The 18,081-nt window shown below is 38.9% G+C and overlaps 1 protein-coding gene across 1 annotated transcript; it reads right to left on the bottom strand.

Moving 5' to 3' along the window:
* Nucleotides 1–671: 671 nt before the first annotated feature.
* Nucleotides 672–17,223, bottom strand: LOC116359739 (glutaredoxin 3-like). Its single transcript, XM_031813148.1, has 7 exons — nt 16,966–17,223; nt 12,671–12,732; nt 12,464–12,521; nt 3,463–3,515; nt 3,039–3,078; nt 2,829–2,921; nt 672–1,343 (listed from the first exon to the last, which is right to left on the bottom strand). The coding sequence occupies exons 1-7, from the start codon at nt 17,206–17,208 to the stop codon at nt 1,293–1,295; spliced, it is 600 nt and encodes a 199-aa protein (XP_031669008.1). The 5' UTR covers nt 17,209–17,223; the 3' UTR covers nt 672–1,292.
* Nucleotides 17,224–18,081: the final 858 nt, after the last annotated feature.

Here is an 18,081-nt window from a genome sequence, read left to right on the forward strand (position 1 = left end):
TCCATCTCTATGGAGGGAGGGGTCCAATGACCTGTGGACCACGTCCATCTCTATGGAGGGATGGGTCCAACGACCTGTGGACCACGTCCATCTCTATGGAGAGGAGGGGTCCAACGACCTGTGGAATGGCTGCCAGTCTACTCATTATGTCATCATTGACTTGAATGTGGAGGCCACTTCTATGTATTTGCTCTGCCTGCTGTGTTCTAAGGTTCTAGTTCTTTGCTCTGACTGCTGTGTTCTAAGGTTCTAGTTATTTGCTCTGACTGCTGTGTTCTAAGGTTCTAGTTATTTGCTCTGACTGCTGTGTTCTAAGGTTCTAGTTTTTTGCTCTGACTGCTGTGTTCTCTAAGGTTCTAATTCTTTGCTCTGACTGCAGTGTTCTCTAAGGTTCTAGTTCTTTGCTCTGACTGCAGTGTTCTCTAAGGTTCTAGTTCTTTGCTCTGACTGCAGTGTTCTCTAAGGTTCTAGTTCTTTGCTCTGACTGCTGTGTTCTAAGGTTCTAGTTCTTTGCTCTGACTGCTGTGTTCTCTAAGGTTCTAGTTATTTGCTCTGACTGCTGTGTTCTCTAAGGTTCTAGTTATTTGCTCTGACTGCTGTGTTCTAAGGTTCTAGTTCTTTGCTCTGACTGCTGTGTTCTTTAAGGTTCAAAAGACAAATAAGGAAACCAGTCAGGCAGCATCATGGATTTGATTTATTATATTTGCAGCTGGTAGCAGAATGCAGTTTGATCAATCAGGTTCATTTGGACACCTGTGCTATGTTCAGAAACATCAATGGATGGATAATATAATGTATTTCAGAGAGGGGGAGAGAAGAGGGAAGAGGGTAGAGAAGAGGGTAGAGAGAGGAGGAAGAGGGTAGAGAGAGGAAGAAGAGGGTAGAGAGATGAAGAAGAGGGTAGAGAGAGGAAGAAGAGGGTAGAGAGAGGAAGAAGAGGTTAGAGAGAGGAAGAAGAGGGTAGAGAGAGGAAGAAGAGGATAGAGAGGGGAAGAAGAGGGTAGAGAGGGGAAGAAGAGGGTAGAGAGGGGAAGAAGAGGGTAGAGAGAGGAAGAAGAGGGTAGAGAGAGGAAGAAGAGGGTAGAGAGAGGAAGAAGAGGGTAGAGAGGGGAAGAAGAGGGTAGAGAGGGGAAGAAGAGGGTAGAGAGAGGAAGAGGAGGGTAGAGAGGGGAAGAGAAGAGGGGAAGGGGAGGATAGAGAGAGGAAGAGGAGGGTAGAGAGGGTAGAGAGGGGAAGGAAGAGTGCAGTAAGTCCATAGCTCATTCCCATCACAGTAACAGTACTACAGGAATCTAGCATTCACCCCTCAGGACAGAAGAAAGGTCTCCACTGTCTTTAAGTTCCTGTAAAAACACAGAACACATGTCAATACAGGTCTGATCTTCATACCTACTGGACCTGTCATGTAACCTTCCAACAGCATCAGAAACACATTCTATTGATGCACAATAACTATGAAAGGATACACAGAGAACTCCAGTCTCATGAAACTAACTATGAATAGATACACAGAGAACTCCTGTCTCATTAAACTAACTATGAATAGATACACAGAGAACTCCTGTCTCATTAAACTATGTATAGATAGATACACAGAGAACTCCTGTCTCATGAAACTAACAATGAATAGATACACAGAGAACTCCAGTCTCATGAAACTAACTATGAATAGATACACAGAGAACTCCAGTCTCATGAAACTATGTATAGATACACAGAGAACTCCAGTCTCATGAAACTAACAATGAATAGATACACAGAGAACTCCAGTCTCATGAAACTAACTATGTATAGATACACAGAGAACTCCAGTCTCATGAAACTAACAATGAATAGATACACAGAGAACTCCAGTCTCATGAAACTAACTATGTATAGATACACAGAGAACTCCAGTCTCATTAAACTATGTATAGATACACAGAGAACTCCTGTCTAATGAAACTATGTATAGATACACAGAGAACTCCTGTCTCATTAAACTATGTATAGATACACAGAGAACTCCTGTCTCATTAAACTATGTATAGATACACAGAGAACTCCTGTCTAATGAAACTATGTATAGATACACAGAGAACTCCTGTCTAATGAAACTATGTATAGATACACAGAGAACTCCAGTCTCATGAAACTCAGTGACATGTTATCACAATGCAGTCCTTATAAAGAACAGTGATTGACAGGTGATCTACTAAAACTGAACTCCAGCTGACATCAATCACTAGGCACTGCTGGGCAATACGCTGCTTTAAACCCACCCGGACCTCAGGCCTAGTTTATGCAAAGCAAGGCCCTTGGTGAAATAAGTAGGCATATCTAACAGAGGATTACTGTTAGACGCACACTGGGGACTTTACTATCTCAATGTTGTGTAACCTTCCCGTAGCATGGTTTAATGTAGTTCACTAAGAAACCTTGGTATTGACATTACACCAAAATTTTCCTCTGTGCTTTTTTTTACTACCGAGGATGACCTCCCCCCCCCCCCCCCCCCCCTTCCATGCTGCCTGTCTGACTGTACATGGCATGACGACATTAAGCAGGCTAAGAAAACAGAACACTGTGCTTTAGTGACACCTGGTGGAGAGTCTGTGGTACTGCTGTTGCCTCTGTCTGTGACACTGTGACATATGCCTGGCTGATCCTATAAGAGTTGGTTTCCCCCAGACACCAGATTCAGCCTAGTTTAGGACTAAAAAGCTATTTTAAATGGACTATCTCAATTGTAAATGGTTTATAGACATATCAAGACTAGTCCAGAACTAAGTGGAGGTAATAATAAGTGCAATTATAGTCTGAGGTGTAAAACAAAAGTCAATTCTCACCTTCACAATGTCCAGCCCGCCAATGAGCTCCCCGTTGACGTATAGCTGAGGGTACGTTGGCCAGTTTGAGTATGTCTTTAGACCCTGTCTAACCTGGACATTGGTGATTGGAAGATAAATGCAGAAAATCATGTTAACATGCAGAAAAACATCTTTAGGTTTCATCATAATGGTTTTGCAAATGTCATAGACAGATACAGCCTCTTTTACCTCTTCATCTTCCAGGATATCAAAGGTGCTATATTCCACCCTGTAAACAGGAAACACAGACAAGATATTAACCATCATATTATAAACACAGGCAAGATATAATGAACTGAGCTGTTCATGATCATGATAGTGGTGTTACCTCACCCTGAGCTGTTCATTATCTCCAGTATCGTGATATAGTGGTGTTACCTCACCCTGAGCTGTTCATTATCTCCAGTATCGTGATATAGTGGTGTTACCTCACCCTGTTCATTATCTCCAGTATCGTGATATAGTGGTGTTACCTCACCCTGTTCATTATCTCCGGTATCGTGATATAGTGGTGTTACCTCACCCTGTTCATTATCTCCAGTATCGTGATATAGTGGTGTTACCTCACCCTGTTCATTATCTCCAGTATCGTGATATAGTGGTGTTATCTTACCCCGAGCTGTTCATTATCTCCAGTATCTGAAGACTGAATCCACACTTGGCTTGCTGCAGATACAGGAAGAAAAACAGACTTTAGAAACCAAACAGATAACGTAATCATACCCGTATAGATAACTTAATCATACCCACATCTTAACAAAGAATATACACTTTATAATCAACATATTAACTCAACTCAGATCCTTCAACAGGTGAGTCCACACAAAACCATTTTATTGCAGAACAAAATCACAGGAAGTAATGTTTCTGGTCTTCAAATAGTTTCTTTTTTAAGACAAAGATCTTTTCAAATAGCTAATATAAAAATGGTGCTTTCTGAGTGAGTAGGAGACATGCTTTCAAGATAATGGTTTTAAGTGGCGGCCTAGTGGTTAGAGCGTTGGGCCAGTAACCCGAAAGGTTGCCGGATCGAATCCCCGAGCTAAAAATATGTCATTCTGAACAAGGCACTGTTCCTAGGCCGTCAGTGTATAAATAAGAATTTGTTCTTAACCGACTTGCCCAGTTAAATAAATAATTCCCATTAATAAAAAGCACTACTCTGAAGCAGGAGGAGTTTGGTTTCATTCTGGAGGGAAGAGGTCCTAACTCAAGCTTTCATTGAGCAAGTTTCAACTTGCTATTGGTTCCACAGGACCCCACTTAGAAACGGTCTTTTAAGAAATGGAGGGAAAACGAAATAAAGATCCGTATCTACAAATAGAATCCCAGCGAGTGAAAAGGGAGAGACGGGATTCACAGGGGACCTGGTTTAAACTACTCTGAAGATATCTCTTCATCTGCTCAGATCAGCAATCAATATGAAGAGGTAGGAGGGGGGGTACTCCTGAACCATTAGTGTCTGTGTGTGTGTGTGTGTGTCTGGGGGGGGTACTCCTGAACCATTAGTGTGTGTGTGTGTGTGTGTGTGTGTGTGTGTCTGGGGGGGGTACTCCTGAACCATTAGTGTCTGTGTGTGTGTGTGTGTGAGAGAGGGGGGGGGGGGAATGCCACTGCTCTGTGAGGTGCAGAACATTATTGATTTCAGATTAGCCTCAATTCTGTTGACATGTATGCAATACCAATTCTCCTTATCTACTAGATTGGCAGAGTATATATATTATATTAGAATAGTATTATATAGTAGTATATAGGCCAACTGTACTATATTATATACTATATATTATATTAGAATAGTATTATATAGTATTATATGGGCCAACTGTACTATATTATATACTATATTAGAATAGTATTATATAGTAGTATATGGGCCAACTGTACTATATTATATACTATATATTATATTAGAATAGTATTATATAGTAGTATATGGGCCAACTGTACTATATTATATACTATATATTATATTAGAATAGTATTATATAGTAGTATATGGGCCAACTGTACTATATTATATACTATATATTATATTAGAATAGTATTATATAGTAGTATATGGGCAAACTGTACTATATTATATACTATATATTATATAGTAGTATATGGGCCAACTGTACTACACTATATACTATATATTATATTAGAATAGTACTATAGTAGTATATGGGCCAACTGTACTATATTATATACTATATATTATATTAGAATAGTATTATATAGTAGTATATGGGCAAACTGTACTATATTATATACTATATATTATATTAGGATAGTAGTATATGGGCCAACTGTACTATATTATATTAGAATAGTAGTATATGGGCCAACTGTACTACATTATATACTATATATTATATTAGAATAGTATTATATAGTAGTATATGGGCCAACTGTACTACATTATATTAGAATAGTAGTATATGGGCCAACTGTACTACATTATATACTATATATTATATTAGAATAGTATTATATAGTAGTATATGGGCAAACTGTACTACATTATATACTATATATTATATTAGAATAGTATTATATAGTACTATATAGGCCAACTGTACTACATTATATACTATATATTATATTAGAATAGTATTATATAGTACTATATAGGCCAACTGTACTACATTATATACTATATATTATATTAGAATAGTATTATATAGTACTATATAGGCCAACTGTACTACATTATATACTATATATTATATTAGAATAGTATTATATAGTACTATATAGGCCAACTGTACTATATTATATACTATATATTATATTAGAATAGTATTATATAGGCCAACTGTACTATATTATATTAGAATAGTATTATATAGGCCAACTGTACTATATTATATTAGAATAGTATTATATAGGCCAACTGTACTATATTATATTAGAATAGTATTATATAGGCCAACTGTACTATATTATATTAGAATAGTAGTATATGGGCCAACTGTACTACATTATATACTATATATTATATTAGAATAGTATTATATAGTAGTATATGGGCCAACTGTACTACATTATATTAGAATAGTAGTATATGGGCCAACTGTACTACATTATATACTATATATTATATTAGAATAGTATTATATAGTAGTATATGGGCCAACTGGTACCTCTTGAAGTAATGTACTGGATTATATTAGAATAGTATTATATAGGCCAACTGGTACCTCTTGAAGTAATGTACTGGATTATATTAGAATAGTAGTATATAGTATTATATAGGTCAACTGGTACCTCTTGAAGTAATGTACTGCAGTTATATTAGAATAGTATTATATAGTATTAAATAGGCCAACTGGTACCTCTTGAAGTAATGTACTGGATTATATTAGAATAGTATTATATAGGCCAACTGGTACCTCTTGAAGTAATGTACTGGATTATATTAGAATAGTAGTATATAGTATTATATAGGCCAACTGGTACCTCTTGAAGTAATGTACTGCAGTTATATTAGAATAGTATTATATAGTATTAAATAGGCCAACTGGTACCTCTTGAAGTAATGTACTGGATTATATTAGAATAGTATTATATAGGCCAACTGGTACCTCTTGAAGTAATGTACTGGATTATATTAGAATAGTATTATATAGGCCAACTGGTACCTCTTGAAGTAATGTACTGGATTATATTAGAATAGTATTATATAGGCCAAACACAAGCCTCAGTTTATTGTCCATGTATGTTTCTGCATACCATTTATTTATGATTAGCTGCAATTATATTCAAGTCCTATTCTCCTTTTCTATTCCATTTTATTATATATATTTAAAAATATATATATATATCTTTATTTAATTAGGCAAGAACAAATTCTTATTTACAATGACGGACTAGGAACTGTGGGTTAACTGCCTTGTTCAGGGGCAGAACGACAGATTTTTACCTTGTCAGCTCGGGGATTCGATCTAACAACCTTTCGGTTACTAGTCCAACGCTCTACCCACTAGGCTACCTGCCGCCCCCAGTCTATTCCATTAAGTAAGTACACAGACCAAACAAACACACAGGTTTATTGTCCTGTTATATAGTGACACCTACGTACCTCTTCATTGTCCGGTTATATAGTGACACCTACGTACCTCTTTATTGTCCTGTTATATAGTGACACCTACGTACCTCTATTGTCCTGTTATATAGTGACACCTCTTTATTGTCCTGTTATATAGTGACACCTCTTTATTGTCCTGTTATATAGTGACACCTACGTACCTCTATTGTCCTGTTATATAGTGAAACCTACGTACCTCTCTATTGTCCTGTTATATAGTGACACCTCTTTATTGTCCTGTTATATAGTGACACCTACGTACCTCTTTATTGTCCTGTTATATAGTGACACCTACGTATCTCTCTATTGTCCTGTTATATAGTGACACCTACGTACCTCTTTATTGTCCTGTTATACAGTGACACCTACGTACCTCTTTATTGTCCTGTTATACAGTGACACCTACGTACCTCTCTATTGTCCTGTTATATAGTGACACCTACGTACCTCTCTATTGTCCTGTTATATAGTGACACCTACGTACCTCTTTATTGTCCTGTTATACAGTGACACCTACGTACCTCTCTATTGTCCTGTTATATAGTGACACCTACGTACCTCTCTATTGTCCTGTTATATAGTGACACCTACGTACCTCTTTATTGTCCTGTTATATAGTGACACCTACGTACCTCTCTATTGTCCTGTTATATAGTGACACCTACGTACCTCTCTATTGTCCTGTTATATAGTGACACCTACGTACCTCTAATGTCCTGTTATATAGTGACACCTACGTACCTCTTTAATGTCCTGTTATATAGTGACACCTACGTACCTATATTGCCCTGTTATATAGTGACACCTCTCTATTGTCCTGTTATATAGTGACACCTACGTACCTTTATTGTCCTGTTATATAGTGACACCTACATACCTCTATTGTCCTGTTATATAGTGACACCTACGTACCTCTCTATTGTCCTGTTATATAGTGACACCTACGTACCTCTTTATTGTCCTGTTATATAGTGACACCTACGTACCTCTCTATTGTCCTGTTATATAGTGACACCTACGTACCTCTCTATTGTCCTGTTATATAGTGACACCTACGTACCTCTAATGTCCTGTTATATAGTGACACCTACGTACCTCTTTAATGTCCTGTTATATAGTGACACCTACGTACCTATATTGCCCTGTTATATAGTGACACCTCTCTATTGTCCTGTTATATAGTGACACCTACGTACCTCTATTGTCCTGTTATATAGTGACACCTACGTACCTATATTGCCCTGTTATATAGTGACACCTCTCTATTGTCCTGTTATATAGTGACACCTCTCTATTGTCCTGTTATATAGTGACACCTCTCTATTGTCCTGTTATATAGTGACACCTCTTTATTGTCCTGTTATATAGTGACACCTACGTACCTCTCCATTGTCCTGTTATATAGTGACACCTACGTACCTCTTTATTGTCCTGTTATATAGTGACACCTACGTACCTCTATTGTCCTGTTATATAGTGACACCTACGTACCTCTTTATTGTCCTGTTATATAGTGACACCTCTCTATTGTCCTGTTATATAGTGACACCTCTTTATTGTCCTGTTATATAGTGACACCTCTTTATTGTCCTGTTATATAGTGACACCTACGTACCTCTTTATTGTCCAGTTATATAGTGACACCTCTTCATTGTCCTGTTATATAGTGACACCTACGTACCTCTATTGTCCTGTTATATAGTGACACCTACGTACCTCTTTAATGTCCTGTTATATAGTGACACCTACGTACCTATATTGCCCTGTTATATAGTGACACCTCTCTATTGTCCTGTTATATAGTGACACCTACGTACCTTTATTGTCCTGTTATATAGTGACACCTCTTTATTGTCCTGTTATATAGTGACACCTCTTTATTGTCCTGTTATATAGTGACACCTCTTTATTGTCCTGTTATATAGTGACACCTACGTATCTCTCTATTGTCCTGTTATATAGTGACACCTACGTACCTCTTTATTGTCCTGTTATACAGTGACACCTACGTACCTCTTTATTGTCCTGTTATACAGTGACACCTACGTACCTCTCTATTGTCCTGTTATATAGTGACACCTACGTACCTCTTTATTGTCCTGTTATACAGTGACACCTACGTACCTCTCTATTGTCCTGTTATATAGTGACACCTACGTACCTCTCTATTGTCCTGTTATATAGTGACACCTACGTACCTCTATTGTCCTGTTATATAGTGACACCTACGTACCTCTCTATTGTCCTGTTATATAGTGACACCTACGTACCTCTCTATTGTCCTGTTATATAGTGACACCTACGTACCTCTCTATTGTCCTGTTATATAGTGACACCTACGTACCTCTCTATTGTCCTGTTATATAGTGACACCTACGTACCTCTAATGTCCTGTTATATAGTGACACCTACGTACCTCTTTAATGTCCTGTTATATAGTGACACCTACGTACCTATATTGCCCTGTTATATAGTGACACCTCTCTATTGTCCTGTTATATAGTGACACCTACATACCTCTATTGTCCTGTTATATAGTGACACCTACGTACCTCTTTAATGTCCTGTTATATAGTGACACCTACGTACCTATATTGCCCTGTTATATAGTGACACCTCTCTATTGTCCTGTTATATAGTGACACCTCTTTATTGTCCTGTTATATAGTGACACCTACGTACCTCTCTATTGACCTGTTATATAGTGACACCTACGTACCTCTCCATTGTCCTGTTATATAGTGACACCTACGTACCTCTTTATTGTCCTGTTATATAGTGACACCTACGTACCTCTATTGTCCTGTTATATAGTGACACCTACGTACCTCTTTATTGTCCTGTTATATAGTGACACCTCTCTATTGTCCTGTTATATAGTGACACCTCTCTATTGTCCTGTTATATAGAGACACCTCTCTATTGTCCTGTTATATAGTGACACCTACGTACCTCTTTATTGCCCTGTTATATAGTGACACCTCTTTATTGTCCTGTTATATAGTGACACCTCTTTATTGTCCTGTTATATAGTGACACCTACGTACCTCTTTATTGTCCTGTTATATAGTGACCCCTACGTACCTCTTTATTGTCCTGTTATATAGTGACACCTACGTACCTCTTTATTGTCCTGTTATATAGTGACACCTACGTACCTCTTTATTGTCCTGTTATACAGTGACACCTACGTACCTCTCTATTGTCCTGTTATGATATAGTGACACCTACGTACCTCTCTATTGTCCTGTTATATAGTGACACCTACGTACCTCTTCATTGTCCTGTTATATAGTGACACCTACGTACCTCTCTATTGTCCTGTTATATAGTGACACCTCTATTGTCCTGTTATATAGTGACACCTACGTACCTCTCTATTGTCCTGTTATGATATAGTGACACCTACGTACCTCTTTATTGTCCTGTTATATAGTGACACCTCTTTATGGTCCTGTTATATAGTGACACCTACGTACCTCTTTATTGTCCTGTTATATAGTGACACCTCTTTATTGTCCTGTTATATAGTGATACCTCTTTATGGTCCTGTTATATAGTGACACCTACGTACCTCTTTATTGTCCTGTTATATAGTGACACCTACGTACCTCTTCATTGTCCTGTTATATAGTGACACCTACGTACCTCTCTATTGCCCTGTTATATAGTGACACCTACGTACCTCTTTATTGTCCTGTTATATAGTGACACCTCTTTATGGTCCTGTTATATAGTGACACCTACGTACCTCTTTATTGTCCTGTTATATAGTGACACCTCTTTATTGTCCTGTTATATAGTGACACCTCTTTATGGTCCTGTTATATAGTGACACCTACGTACCTCTTTATTGTCCTGTTATATAGTGACACCTACGTACCTCTTCATTGTCCTGTTATATAGTGACACCTACGTACCTCTCTATTGTCCTGTTATATAGTGACACCTACGTACCTCTTTATTGTCCTGTTATATAGTGACACCTCTTTATTGTCCTGTTATATAGTGACACCTACGTACCTCTCTATTGTCCTGTTATATAGTGACACCTACGTACCTCTTTATTGTCCTGTTATATAGTGACACCTCTTTATTGTCCTGTTATATAGTGACACCTACGTACCTCTCTATTGTCCTGTTATATAGTGACACCTACGTACCTCTCTATTGTCCTGTTATATAGTGACACCTACGTACCTCTTCATTGTCCTGTTATATAGTGACACCTACGTACCTCTCTATTGTCCTGTTATATAGTGACACCTACGTACCTCTTTATTGTCCTGTTATACAGTGACACCTACGTACCTCTTCATTGTCCTGTTATACAGTGACACCTACGTACCTCTTCATTGTCCTGTTATACAGTGACACCTACGTACCTCTTCATTGTCCTGTTATACAGTGACACCTACGTACCTCTTCATTGTCCTGTTATATAGTGACACCTACGTACCTCTTTATTGTCCTGTTATACAGTGACACCTACGTACCTCTTCATTGTCCTGTTATATAGTGACACCTCTTTATTGTCCTGTTATATAGTGATACCTCTTTATGGTCCTGTTATATAGTGACACCTACGTACCTCTTTATTGTCCTGTTATATAGTGACACCTACGTACCTCTTCATTGTCCTGTTATATAGTGACACCTACGTACCTCTCTATTGCCCTGTTATATAGTGACACCTACGTACCTCTTTATTGTCCTGTTATATAGTGACACCTCTTTATGGTCCTGTTATATAGTGACACCTACGTACCTCTTTATTGTCCTGTTATATAGTGACACCTCTTTATTGTCCTGTTATATAGTGACACCTCTTTATGGTCCTGTTATATAGTGACACCTACGTACCTCTTTATTGTCCTGTTATATAGTGACACCTACGTACCTCTTCATTGTCCTGTTATATAGTGACACCTACGTACCTCTCTATTGTCCTGTTATATAGTGACACCTACGTACCTCTTTATTGTCCTGTTATATAGTGACACCTCTTTATTGTCCTGTTATATAGTGACACCTACGTACCTCTTTATTGTCCTGTTATATAGTGACACCTCTTTATTGTCCTGTTATATAGTGACACCTACGTACCTCTCTATTGTCCTGTTATATAGTGACACCTACGTACCTCTCTATTGTCCTGTTATATAGTGACACCTACGTACCTCTTCATTGTCCTGTTATATAGTGACACCTACGTACCTCTCTATTGTCCTGTTATATAGTGACACCTACGTACCTCTTTATTGTCCTGTTATACAGTGACACCTACGTACCTCTTCATTGTCCTGTTATACAGTGACACCTACGTACCTCTTCATTGTCCTGTTATACAGTGACACCTACGTACCTCTTCATTGTCCTGTTATACAGTGACACCTACGTACCTCTTCATTGTCCTGTTATATAGTGACACCTACGTACCTCTTTATTGTCCTGTTATATAGTGACACCTACGTACCTCTTTATTGTCCTGTTATATAGTGACACCTCTTTATTGCCCTGTTATATAGTGACACCTACGTACCTCTTTATTGCCCTTCATGAACAGCATGACTGGACTCCTGTTGATGGTCGACTTCAACCTGGAGGTTATAAGGACAGTCCATAAGTCACACAATACCACGTGTGTGTGTGTGTGTGTGTGTGTGTATATAAAGGTGTGTTTTACCTGTGTGTGTGTGTGTGTGTGTGTGTGTGTGTGTGTGTGTGTGTGTGTAAAGGTGTGTTTTACCTGTGCTCCAGTGTGACAGCCTTGGGACAGGTATTCTCCAGCTCTCCAGATTCCGCTAGTTCCTACAACAGGTATCAACACTGAGATGGGTCACTGGGTCACTGCAGAGGCCCTTTGTTCTACTGAATCACACTATCACACACCTACAGTCTGAATCACACACCTACAGTCTGAATCACACTAACACACACCTACAGTCTGAATCACACTAAAACACACACCTACAGTCTGAATCACACTAAAACACACACCTACAGTCTGAATCACACACCTACAGTCTGAATCACACTAAAACACACACCTACAGTCTGAATCACACTAAAACACACACCTACAGTCTGAATCAGACTAAAACAGACCTACAGTCTGAATCACACTAACACACACACCTACAGTCTGAATCACACTAACACATACACACACCTACAGTCTGAATCACACTAACACATACACACACCTACAGTCTGAATCACACTAACACACACACCTACAGTCTGAATCACACACCTACAGTCTGAATCAGACTAAAACAGACCTACAGTCTGAATCACACTAAAACACACACCTACAGTCTGAATCACACTAACACACACACCTACAGTCTGAATCACACTAACACACACACCTACAGTCTGAATCACACAAAAACACACACCTACAGTCTGAATCACACTAACACACACACCTACAGTCTGAATCAGACTAAAACAGACCTACAGTCTGAATCACACTAAAACACACACCTACAGTCTGAATCACACTAACACACACACCTACAGTCTGAATCACACTAACACACACACCTACAGTCTGAATCACACAAAAACACACACCTACAGTCTGAATCACACTAACACACACACCTACAGTCTGAATTACACTAAAACACACACCTAGTCTGAATCACACAAAAACACACACCTACAGTCTGAATCACACTAAAACACACACACCTACAGTCAATCACAGACACCTACAGTCTGAATCACACTAACACACACACCTACAGTCTGAATTACACTAAAACACACACCTAGTCTGAATCACACAAAAACACACACCTACAGTCTGAATCACACTAAAACACACACACCTACAGTCAAGCACAGACACCTACAGTCTGAATCACACTAAAACACACCTACAGTCTGAATCAGACTAAAACAGACCTACAGTCTGAATCACACTAACACACACACCTACAGTCTGAATCACACTAACACATACACACACCTACAGTCTGAATCACACTAACACACACACCTACAGTCTGAATCACACTAACACACACACCTACAGTCTGAATCACACACCTACAGTCTGAATCAGACTAAAACAGACCTACAGTCTGAATCACACTAAAACACACACCTACAGTCTGAATCACACTAACACACACACCTACAGTCTGAATCACACTAACACACACACCTACAGTCTGAATCACACAAAAACACACACCTACAGTCTGAATCACACTAACACACACACCTACAGTCTGAATCACACTAACACACACACCTACAGTCTGAATCACACACCTACAGTCTGAATCAGACTAAAACAGACCTACAGTCTGAATCACACTAAAACACACACCTACAGTCTGAATCACACTAACACACACACCTACAGTCTGAATCACACTAACACACACACCTACAGTCTGAATCACACAAAAACACACACCTACAGTCTGAATCACACTAAAACACACACACCTACAGTCAATCACAGACACCTACAGTCTGAATCACACTAAAACACACACCTACAGTCTGAATCACACTAACACACACACCTACAGTCTGAGTCACACAAAAACACACACCTACAGTCTGAATCACACTAAAACACACACCTACAGTCTGAATCACACTAACACACACACCTACAGTCTGAATCACACTGAAACACACACCTACAGTCTGAATCACACTGAATCACACACCTACAGTCTGAATCACACTAAAACACAGACCTACAGTCTGAATCACACTAACACACACACCTACAGTCTGAATCACACAAAAACACACACCTACAGTCTGAATCACACAAAATCACACACCTACAGTCTGAATCACACTAACACACACACCTACAGTCTGAATCACACTAACACACACACCTACAGCCTGAATCACACTAACACACACACCTACAGTCTGAATCACACTAACACACACACCTACAGTCTGAATCACACTAACACACACACCTACAGTCTGAATCAGACTAAAACACACACCTACAGTCTGAATCAGACTAACACACACACCTACAGTCTGAATCAGACTAACACACACACCTACAGTCTGAATCACACTAACACACACACCTACAGTCTGAATCACACTAACACACACACCTACAGTCTGAATCAGACTAAAACACACACCTACAGTCTGAATCAGACTAACACACACACCTACAGTCTGAATCAGACTAACACACAAACCTACAGTCTGAATCACACTAACACACACCTACAGTCTGAATCAGACTAACACACACACCTACAGTCTGAATCAGACTAAAACACACACCTACAGTCTGAATCAGACTAACACACACACCTACAGTCTGAATCAGACTAACACACACACCTACAGTCTGAATCAGACTAACACACACCTACAGTCTGAATCAGACTAACACACACACCTACAGTCTGAATCACACTAACACACACACCTACAGTCTGAATCACACTAAAACACACACCTACAGTCTGAATCACACTAAAACACACACCTACAGTCTGAATCACACTAAAACACACACCTACAGTCTGAATCACACTAAAACACACACCTACAGTCTGAATCACACTAACACATACACACACCTACAGTCTGAATCACACTAACACACACACCTACAGTCTGAATCACACTAACACACACACCTACAGTCTGAATCACACTAACACACACACTACCATTCAAAAGTTTGTGGTCACTTAGAAATGTCCTTGTTTTTAAAGAAAAGCACATTTGTGTCCATTAAAATAACATCAAAATGAATCCGAAATACAGTGTAGACATTGTTAATGTTATAAATGACAACTGTAGCTGGAAATGGCAGATTTTTTTATGGAACATCTACATAGAAATATTGGTCGGAACCAGTCCAGAACTGCTCAGTCCCCCCCAATTTTTTTAATAGATTTTTTATTTATTACAAATGGAATGATTCACTTTGCCGTTGTAGTAGTTGGGATTCGGTAGTTGATCGCGGTGAATCAAATCCTGGGAATTTAAATTATATTTTGTGAGTCGAACAGTAACAGAAAAACTATTTTAGTAGCCTCCCTTTCGGATTATGTTGCTGTAAAACTTGTTTGGTAGATACCTCAGGTTGATCTGGGTATTTAAATGAGACTCTGCAACTTAATCGCTGCTAGTCAAGCCTGCAGTGAACACATCTAAAAATGGAAGAAAAATATGACTCGAGAAGTACATTTCCTGAAGACAATTATGATGTGATTTGTGCTCGCGTCAGCTGTCTAAATAGATTGTGCATGCTAGATTGTGTTAAATGTAGAATTCAAACTGAATAGAAGCTGAAGCAGATCAACACAGTAAAGACCCCTGTCAACTGTGTTGATCTGTTTCAGCTTCTATTCAGTCCCTGATGACTTTAATAGAATGCTATACATAGAACACCCATTATGATGAATGACAGAACAATGCCCTCGAACTGGGCTGGGACATTTTTAACTGGTCTAGGAACAGTGGGTTAACTGGTCTAGGAACAGTGGGTTAACTGGTCTAGGAACAGTGGGTCAACTGGTCTAGGAACAGTGGGTTAACTGGTCTCGGAACAGTGGGTTAACTGGTCTCGGAACAGTGGGTTAACTGGTCTCGGAACAGTGGGTTAACTGGTCTAGGAACAGTGGGTTAACTGGTCTAGGAACAGTGGGGTTAACTGGTCTAGGAACAGTGGGGTTAACTGGTCTAGGAACAGTGGGTTAACTGGTCTAGGAACAGTGGGTTAACTGGTCTAGGAACAGTGGGTTAACTGGTCTAGGAACAGTGGGGTTAACTGGTCTAGGAACAGTGGGTTAACTGGTCTAGGAACAGTGCCTTGTTCAGGGGTAGAACGACAGATTTGTACCTTGTCAGCTCTGGGATTTGAACTTGCAGGTGTTTTATCAAGGTTATTTTATTTTTTATTTTTTACAAGGGTTACATTTATCATTTTTGTTGTTGTTGTCCATGTTTGTTTTGTTTTTCGCTCGCTCGCCTCAGTTCTCTGGAAAAGAAAAATGTGTGTTTAACATGACTCACCTTGACAATGTCCAGTCCCCCTACGAGTTCTCCGTTAACGTAAACCTGAGGGTAGGTGGGCCAGTTGGAGAAGGTCTTCAGCCCCCCTCTCACTTCCTCGTCTGACAGGATGTCAAAACTGCTGAACTGGATAGCATGGTCCTTGAAAAGCGCCACTATCTGACGACTGAAACCTGGGTGATGAGGAGAACACAGTGTGTTTGTAAACCTAGTATAAGACACGGCTGTTATACTGGATAGCATGGTCCTTGAAAAGCGCCACTATCTGACGACTGAAACCTGGGTGATGGGGAGAACACAGTGTGTTTGTAAACCTAGTATAAGTCACGGCTGTTATACTGGATGGCATGGTCCTTCAATAGAACTACAATCTGACGACTGAGGAGAAATCAACGAGATGTTAGTTCAATGTTATGGTATGTTAATACCCCATAATGACATCACAATACCTCATAATGACATCACAATACCTCATAATGACATCACAATACCTCATAATGACAAATGTTATTGTATGTTAACAGGAACAGAGTCAGGATATTAAATCAGGTTGTTAGTTCAATGTTATTGTATGTTAACAGGAACAGAGTCAGGATATTAAATCAGGTTGTTAGTTCAATGTTATTGTATGTTAACAGGAACAGAGTCAGGATATTAAATCAGGTTGTTAGTTCAATGTTATTGTATGTTAACAGGAACAGAGTCAGGATATTAAATCAGGTTGTTAGTTCAATGTTATTGCATGTTATCAGGAACAGAGTCAGGATATTAAGTCAGGACATAATTGCAGATGAGTTTGGTCAGCAGCATGTTTGTTACCCTCATATAAAAAGGGCCATTTGGAAACACATGAACAAGACATGAAGATAAAAGCTAAAATAAAGATGGTCCCAAACTCTAGCCTGGTATCATCACATTCATTTTAAGTAATACAAAGTGTGTATATAGATACATACAGTGGGGAGAACAAGTATTTGTCTCAGCCTCCAGTATTTATGCTGCAGTAGTTCATGTGTCGGGGGGCTACGGTCAGTTTGTTATATCTGGAGTACTTCTCCTGTCCTATTCGGTGTCCTGTGTGAATTTAAGTGTGCGTTCTCTAATTCTCTCTCTCTT

The sequence above is a fragment of the Oncorhynchus kisutch genome, unplaced genomic scaffold (assembly GCF_002021735.2).
Source record: "Oncorhynchus kisutch isolate 150728-3 unplaced genomic scaffold, Okis_V2 Okis04b-Okis11a_hom, whole genome shotgun sequence".
NCBI classification, from domain to species: Eukaryota; Metazoa; Chordata; class Actinopteri; order Salmoniformes; family Salmonidae; genus Oncorhynchus; species Oncorhynchus kisutch.

Coding starts and splice junctions, on each gene's coding strand:
- LOC116359739 (XM_031813148.1), bottom strand. CDS start 17,208: ATGCTATCCAGTATAACAGCCGTGTCTTATACTAGGTTTACAAACACA. Junction 12,522..12,670: donor GCTGTCACACTGGAGCACAG/GTAAAACACACC, acceptor TATAACCTCCAG/GTTGAAGTCGACCATCAACA. Junction 3,079..3,462: donor GAGATAATGAACAGCTCGGG/GTAAGATAACAC, acceptor TCCTGTTTACAG/GGTGGAATATAGCACCTTTG.